The sequence below is a fragment of the Tursiops truncatus genome, chromosome 4, assembly GCF_011762595.2.
Source record: "Tursiops truncatus isolate mTurTru1 chromosome 4, mTurTru1.mat.Y, whole genome shotgun sequence".
NCBI lineage: Eukaryota > Metazoa > Chordata > Mammalia > Artiodactyla > Delphinidae > Tursiops > Tursiops truncatus.
The window spans coordinates 130,257,715-130,266,689 of record NC_047037.1 but is presented as its reverse complement, the minus strand read 5'-3'; the positions used below and the strand labels follow the sequence as shown (position 1 = coordinate 130,266,689).

General features: G+C 39.3%; 1 protein-coding gene across 1 annotated transcript; it reads left to right on the top strand.

Moving 5' to 3' along the window:
* The first annotated feature begins 329 nt into the window (after nucleotides 1-329).
* On the top strand, nucleotides 330-808 carry KRTAP11-1 (keratin associated protein 11-1). Its single transcript, XM_019922329.2, is given in 2 exon segments — nucleotides 330-521; nucleotides 524-808. Coding segments are annotated over 2 exon segments (477 nt in total).
* The last annotated feature ends 8,167 nt before the right edge of the window (nucleotides 809-8,975 follow it).

The window sequence follows — 8,975 nt, the reverse complement described above, 5'->3', positions numbered from 1 at the left end:
AAGGATGAAGTGTGGGCTGGGATGACCAATAACTTTGAAGCTGTCAACCAACCTTCTTAATCCTGGGACTAAGTACAGTCCAGAAGCCTATGATTTAGTTACCAAACTACTAAACTTTCTTTATGAGGATGAAGGCTTCTCAAGAGACAATTAACCTGAAGAGTCACAAGATGTTCTAAGACAAGCCAGTGTGAGCCAAGGAAGCCAGGAAGACCAGGGTGGGAGCCCCACCCACCAGCAAGGATATATAAAAGCTCGGGAGCCTGAAATGCCATTTACAGTTCAGGAGCCAGTTTCTGCAAGTTACTCACATCTCTCCGTCCGGCACCATGTCCTACAACTGCTCCACAAAGAAACGCTCTTCCAGGCTGATTGGAGGACAATACACTGTGCCAGTGGCCCCAGTTGCCACAGTTTCTACCCCGGATGTCGACTGCCTGAGTGGCATCTATTTGCCCAGCTCCTTCCAAACTGGCTCCTGGCTCCTGGACCACTGTCAGAAGACCTGCTGCGAGCCCAGCCAACTTGCCAGCCAACTCCTTGTGTCTCCAGGCCTGTCCAGGTGACCTGCTCTCGGAAGACCACTTGTGTCTCCAATCCTTGCTCAACTCCCTGCAGCCGGCTGCTCACCTTTGTCTCCAGTGGCTGTCAGCCCCTGGGCGGCATCCCTACTGTGTGCCAACCAGTGAAAAGTGTCTCCACTGTCTGCCAGTCGGTGGGAGGAGTCTCCACCATCTGCCAACCAGCCTGCGGGGTCTCCAGGATGTACCAGCAGTCCTGTGTGTCCAGCTGCCGAAGACTTTGCTGAGTTTGCAGGGGCCCGTGAACGAATCAAGACTCCATGACCTGCCAGCTGTGTTTCCAGGATCTTCCAACAAGCTGCCTGTCCCTGAATAGCTCTTCATTGCTGACCCCCTGTTCTAACTGTCTGATTGCTGGCTGCCAGGCTTGAATAAGCTGACTTTGGCAATCTAACATTTTTCTGGCCAGCACCAATCTTGTTTTAAGGGTTTGATCACTGGTGGCACGTATACCTCTGGATGTTTCCAGAAACTTACCACCCATGCCCCAGTCTCTAATGGCTTTGACATGTTTTGACCTAGCTGCTTTGTCTTCTGGCTTGTTTTTGTGCCTCGGAAAAAGGGAACTTGTTTCGCTCTGTATTTCTCAATAAACCTTAATTACTTGGCATTGCAAATGTACGTCTCAGGAGAGTTCTTTATCTGCAAGAATTTTTGCTGTCTGTGAATCATTCTTTGCTGATTAGGTCTGATTTTCTTTTCCAAGAATGGAGTATGGGTTCAGTCACTGTGTTTAATGACAAGCAAGGGATTATCTTATATTTTACTTGGTTAGAGAGTCTTTGGACATGTACTCAAGCAGAGTGAATAGTCCTCTATATTTCCCCCATTTTTGTATGGGCTTGCAGAATAATTTCCATGCAGGACAAAGAAATGTTACCTGAGAAACCAGGTAGTTTGGGGAATTGTACAGAGAAGGGGACAATGGAGTCAGTTAGAGGTTCAGAGTCTTACTTCATCAGAGGACCACAGAGGAAAACTTTGCAAAGGATCCCTCCATGATTAGATGGGAGGCAGGGAGAAGGAGGAAGGATGAAGAAGTCAGTTTCTAGGCCCCGAGGTTTATGGCATCAAAAAGGTGGCTGTAGCTTTCTAGTTCCCTCACTTGCTGCTGTGTATTGGTAGACCCCCAAACATGTTCTGAGTAAATTAAAGTTCTGAGTTTTAGTTAATCTGGGCAGGGAAGACTTAAAAACAAATTTCAAACACATGTAGGTTTATTTTAATACTTAGAGCCTTATTTTGTGCTTGCTTTCAATTGGAGCCCACATGCAGATAAAACAAGCCATCTGGACTGGTGGTCAACATGCTAACTCCTTCTGCCTTTTTTAGAAAGTGAGAACTGACCGCCAGTTGGTTTCCTTTTGTCCTCATTCCCTGTTATGTCCAGAAACACATCTCCGTATTTCCTTTTCAGAGTTGCTCAAGGACAAACAGTAGATAATTTTTTTTTTTTTTTTTACAGAAAATGGAGGCACATGAGGTGTGCCTGCCAGGAGCAATGGGTGCCTTTTCTCATAACAGAGGTGCTTAGTGCCTTGTGGAGAATCTGACCATCCACTTCTTTTGTCAGCACAAAATGTTTTTCTTATTTCACTAACAGTTTTTCAGAGAGGCAAAATGTATGGACAATTTCTGGAGGGAAAATTTTCATTTCTTCCTATTACTGACTCTACTCTTAGAAGAAATGTTCCCTCTAATCAAAGAAATGTTAGTATGTGTGACTCACTGTACTATCTCATTAAAGCAAGTCATAGCTTTTACTATACATTGGTTTCATGACTCTTCTTTTTAAAAATAACACCCTGGCTTTCAGAAATGCTCTGGTTTACTCTATAATGGAAATCACTAGGAGAACCCTAGATGGCCCATTCAAAGCTGTCATTTACTGAACTCTCACGTTGTTTATTTCGGTCACTTCACATATGATTTGGAAAATCTGAAGTTTTTCAGAGGCTTACACATTATTAATAATTCTTTTGTTCATGTTTTTTTCTTTAGCTTTCCAGTTTTCAGTAAAAATTACTAGAACAGAGATGCCTTTTTTTTCTTTTTCTTTAGACAGCTAATCATCTTTAAGATTCATGTAGTAGCAATATTTAATAACATAGATTTTATAGACTGAGACGAGTGAACTTTTGCTTGGGCTATTTATTGTGATGGTGTGAACATCCAAGGGTATTGTAGGTATCCTGCCAAGCTATTTCCTTGCTTTTATTTCTGTTTGGGGAATCATCTATTTTGCTATTAGAGCTATTCTATTTATACTTGAACTTTGAAAGTTCTCTCCATTCTTTGCTTTATTTCATAATAAATCGTAAAATTTCAAAGTTTATCTTTGAGGACAGTCTTTTAAAAGATAGAGCAATGATGATTTCTTTCTCTTCTTGGTCTAGGACCCAGAAATATGTCTTGTATGTAATAGTCTGTAGCTGTGGGGAAGTAGTTCAAGGGACTTTGGTTCAAATCCTGGTTTCTGCCCCTTGGCTGCATGTTTGTTAAGCTCCCTAAACCTTAGCTCATCCGTAAAACAAAGATAATGATACCATCGTATGCCTCTGTTTCAGGAATAAACTGAGACAATAAGTGTGCATCCCAGGTATCACTGAGGCATCCTGTCATTTGATATTGAAGTGAAATTGGCTTTCACCATTTTTCTTCTTTGGTGGGAATCCTGGCTACTCCTAGCATTGCTGAGGAATCCAAGGGTGGAGAGATTGGAGGATGGTGACTTACTGTTTTATTTCCTAATCTTCTCTGGCTCTGAACTTTTACTTTAGAAGAATTAGTTCATTTTATTGATCTTCTTCTTAGTCTATACTCTGTTTCTGTTCAGACTGTAATGATTCAGACACCATAGCACTGTTTGCTTTCCTTGATTTCCACAAAATCTACTTACACAGGCATTCGTGTATCGAACAGACTTTACTGAAAGTCTGGATGCATAGATGATACTTATACTTTAGTGATGAAAACAACTCAAAATTAAATTTTAGACATGAAGTTCCTTGGCCATTGTCCCTGGGACATTATCACATTCAACTCAAAACCAAATCACTCCCTCCTTTCCTTCCTCCCTTCCTCCCTCCCTTCCTTCCACAAATGTTAGGGTACCTCTAACGTTCCAGCATCTTTGCTGGGTACTGGTTATATGGTTGTGACTTCTGCTCCTCATGGAGTTCATAGCTTAGTTATGTAGAGCAATATCTCTAGACCTTTTATATTTTCCTCTGTATCTTCCACTTAGGGATTCCATGTGCTTTGACTTTTCCCTACAAATGCTTGTAAGTGCTTACCAAAGTGCTATATTCCATAAATTCTCTAAAAAGGTAAAATTTTCTACCCTTTTCTCTTATATGATGCTTCTTAGAATAATACAACTACAGTAAAAGCTGAAAATTCATATAACCAACCTCTGGAATTTGACTTTAAAAATGGTACAAATGAACTTATTTACAAGAGAGAAATAGAGTTACAGATGTAGAAAACAATCTTATGGTTACCAGGGGGGAAAAGGGGGAGGGATAGATTGGGAGATTGGGATTGACATATACACACTACTATGTGTAAAATAGGCTACTAATAAGGACCTACTGTATAGCACAGGAACTCTGCTCAATACTCTGTAATGACCTAAATGGGAGAAGAATCTAAAAAAGAGGGATATATGTATATGTATAACTGATTCACTTTGCTGTATAGCAGAAAGTAACACAACATTGTGAATCAACAATACTCCAATAAAAATTTTTTAAAAGGTTTAATCATTAAAAAAAAATCTGGGAGTCAGAAAGCTTGTGAGACTCAAGGGAATGTACTGATAACCAGCTGAATGGCAAGAATGAATGGTTGGCACATTGGGGTGGAGACCCAGACTGGTGCCCTCTACAGCTGCCCTCTGCCTTCAGTAAAAGTGGGCTCTGCAATTTGACCTTAGCCTTGGTAAATATCACTCTGCCTCTTTTTATTTTTAGGAAGCTACAGCTTGTGCTTAGGAATTTATAAATGGCCCCATATCTAGAGGGCATCGTGTAGCTTTTATGAAAATGAGGTCTTCACTGATTAAGATCCAACTTCTTTCATATACTCCACTTTCCTATATTTAACTGCCTCATGGGCATTTCCAAAAAGATGTCTTATAATCAAATGCAAAGAAATTTTCAAAACTCAAATTGGCCATAGTGTAATTTATTAATCAGGGATGTGATTTATTAATCAGGGTTTGTATTGCACACTTCAGATTATAAAACAGTTAGGATTGGGAACAAGCTCCCATCAGCACAGGTGAGAATCTATTATAAGCAAACACAATTGCTTTGTGTAAGTTGTTCTGTGCTTTATTATAAAAATGGATGATCCAAGTGACAATCTAGTATAAAAATTGTGATAATGATAGTCTTAATGCCTGTAATAAAGACAAGTGATTACTCTGGAGCAGAGCTGGGGATAGTCAAGGGTAGTCAAGGGTAGGACTTGTTTAGAAATGTGTAGATTTCATAGCCATATACTTACAACCATCATTTATCTTTGTGTAAATTTATTTTGGAATTTATTATTGAAATTCCTACATAAAAAATTGTATCCTTTTGGGCCTGAAAGTCAAGCCCCTAAACTCTCTTTTCCCTCCATTAAGCATGTTAATGCAAGTGTTCTTAGGAACACATCAATTGCATAATCGTAGAGAAGGCCGTTTCACTAAAATGAAATATTCTTTTGCTAAAACTTCTTGTCATATTGATTTTTACCTCTTGATTAATGCTGCCACCATCTTCCAAGTCACCTAGGATTGAAATCCTGTCATTGTTTTTCACTCTTCTTCCCCCTAACTTCACACATTTAATTCCTTCTACCATAACAATTCTTTATGTCTTTTTCTTAGCATTTCCTCTAGTCTTACCTACTGTGGGAACTCATTGCCTTTCACTAGAGTATTGTGATTAGCTCCTATGTGATCTAAGTGTCATTCTTCCCTTTCTGTACAGCACTCTCAGATCTATCTGTATTAGTTTGCTAGGGCTGCTGTAACAAAGGATCACAAACTGGGTGGCTTAAACAACTGAAATTTGTTGTCTCAAATTTATGGAGGATGGAAGTCTGAGATCAAGGTGTTAGCGAGGTCCATTCCTTCTGAGGACTGTGAGAAAGAAACTGTCGCATGCTTCACCCCGAGCTTCTGGTGGCTGCTGACAATCTTTGGCGTTCCTTGGCTTGTAGAAGCATCACCCTGAACTCTGCCTTCATCTTCACGTGCCATATTCTCCCTGTGTGTGTGTTCACGTCGTGTCCAAATTTTCTCTTTTTATAAGGACATCAGTCATATTGAACTAGTGACATACCCAACTCAAGGATGACCTCATCTTAACTAATTCTATCTGCAGAAAACCTTACTTCCCAGCAAGGTCACATTATGAGATACTGGGGCTTAGGACTTCAACATATGAATTTGTGGGAGGTACAACCTAACCCATAAATCTGATAATGTCACTTTTCCACTCAAAAATATCAAAACATGTTCATTACCTGATGAATGCTGTTAAGACTTGCTGGTGTGACATTCATAATTCCCAGAAGAGTATTTAATAAATGTTAATAAATATAAGAAGACTATAATTTTTGAATTTTTAAGTTATTTATTTCTATAATTGAAAGTCTAATTAATAATAGTACAGAGAAACAGAACCAATAGGATGTATGTGTGTAGAAATAAAGAGACAGAGAGAGAGAACGGGAGAAGGGAGAGAGCGAGAGAGATTATTTTAAGGAATGGGTTTATTGGATTATGGAGGCTGGTAAGTCCAGTCTCTGAAGGGTGGGTCATCAGGATGGATACACAGAGAAGAACAGATAATACAGTTCAAGTCCAAAAGCTGTTTGCTGGCAGAATTCCTTCTTGCTTGGGGGAAGTCAATCTTTTATTCCATTCAGCCTTCAACTGATTGGATGAGGCCCACCCATGTTATGGAGAGTAATCTGCTTTGCTCAGTGTCCACTGATTTAAATCTTAATCTCATCCAAAACACCCTCACAGAGGTACCAGAATAATGCTTGACCAAATATCTAGGCACTGTGGTCCAGCCAAGTTGACACATAAAATTAACCATTACATGCATCTTATAATTTATTGGAAGAAATAAATGTGGGTAATAATCCTAAAGAGAAGAAATAGTTTTTCAAAAAAGATTGTAGTGATTTTCTCACAGAAAAGTTGTCACCAAACTGTTATGGGTTTTCATAAAGATAAGTATGGAAACATTACATTTTATGGATTTGGGGAGCTTAACTGGGTTAATTACAAGAACAACACTTTTTGTTCATTTCTACATTTTCCTAGAATTCTTCTTTTGATTAAAGTAGACTTGGTAAACAGGTATAGTCATGGTCTATGTTGCTGTGTCTTTTTTACCAATCAGATTCATGCAACTATACATTTATGAAAAGGTAAAAGATTGCTGAGAGACCAGAAATCATATTAAAAAATAAAATGTTCAATAATCTTTGCATTCTTCTTTTTTCCATAGTAGATAATGAAATATGGAAATAAAACTCACCAGAAAGTGAAGCTACTTTACCTTAAAACTTACTCCCTGGACAAGAGCTATAGTTATAAATCCCAGGATTAAGAGGTGCATTCATTTTCAAATTGATTTGATTAAAATGAGGACAGAACTCAGTTCTTCTGGTAGCCCTTAGCAAGATATTAATTCATTGACTCTTCCCTTATGTCAGCATACTGGAATGGGTTTGGAAAATTTCTTTTTTTAAAGAAAAGCCTGAAAATGGTCTAAAAAGCATATATAATGTACTTCTGGAAATCAGAAATTTTGGAAGAGCGGCAGCTCTCTTCTAGAAAAATCACAGGACTTGGGGTTAAGTCTGGTGATAAATTCAGTTCTACTACATTGATGTTAAGTTAAGTGGTTTGATCTCTCAGAGCCTCTGTTCCCTCACGTGTAAAATGGCTATAATAATTCTATCTTCAAGTATTAACTAAGGTGATGCTCATTGCTGCATAGTTTCAACAGAACACAATAGGAGTTTATTTCCTGCTCATCCCCAGTCTTGAATGGGTGTTCCTAAGCAGTGGGTAGCTCTTCTACAACAGCTGATTTGGAAACATAGGCACTTTCTATCTTGTGACTTTTCTAACCAAGGCTTCTAATGTGGCTGCAGAGGGGTAAAGAGTGTGGGATTACAGATGGGGAGTTTTTATGAGACAGCCTTGGAAGTGGTATGCATTGCTTCTGCCCACTTTTCAATGTCAAGTTCCCAGTCATATAGTCACACTTAAGTGCAAAGAACTGGCTCATATGATCTAGATGCAGGCAAAAGAGGAAGAGAAAAGAAAATGAGTTTGGTGAACAGCAAGCCTGTGTCTGCAATGTTTCATAATGTGGTTGTAAGATGGAAGAACACATACATGAAATAAATCAGAGAAAGACAAATATGGTATGATATCACTTAACATGAAGAATCTAAAAAATACAACAAACTAGGGAATATAGCAAAAAAGAAGCAGACTCACAGATATAGAGAACAAACTAGTGATTACCAGTGGGGGCAGGGAGGGGCAAGAGAAGGGTGGAAAAGCAGGAGATATATACTATTGGGTGTAAGATAGGCTCAAGGATGTATTTTACAACACGGGGAATATAGCTAATTTTTTTTTAATAACTGTAAATGGAAAGTAACTTTTAAAATTGTATAAAAATAAAAAATATTGAAAAAGGAATGAGAGTATAATATAAAGATCTGACTCATGGTGGGCGCTCTGAACCTGGTGGATGAATCTGAATTAGATTTCTATTTGTATCCGTCCACGAAAGGAGCTCTGTTTTAGGAAGCAGAATGTATGAGAAGGGATTCACTTGGGCACTAATCTAACACTTCATGCGCTGCTCACGGCATTGAAGGATCTAACTTTCTAAGAGTTGTTATTTTTTAAACCCAAGGAAAATACTTCTAGATGGTTGAGATGTAAATAATTCTGGTAATGTCTACAAGGACTGGGAATTATTTAGATATTTCTAACGAAGTAAAATGGGAATTGACCAGCCAACATCTCTGTGAATGAAACGCAGACACATAATGTTATATTTCCATCTAGTAAACATAAGGCACATAATATCTTCTTGAGTGATGGAGTCCTCCATTCTGACTGCTATTTTCATTGTGTAACAATATCTTTTTTTTTTTTTTCGGTACGCGGGCCTCTCACTGTTGTGGCTTCTCCCGTTGCGGAGCACAGGCTCCGGACGCGCAGGCTCAGCGGCCATGGCTCACGGGCCCAGCCACTCCGTGGCATGTGGGATCTTCCCGGACAGGGGCACGAACCCATGTCCCCTGCATCGGCAGGCGGACCCTCAACCACTGCACCACCAGGGAAGCCTGTAACAA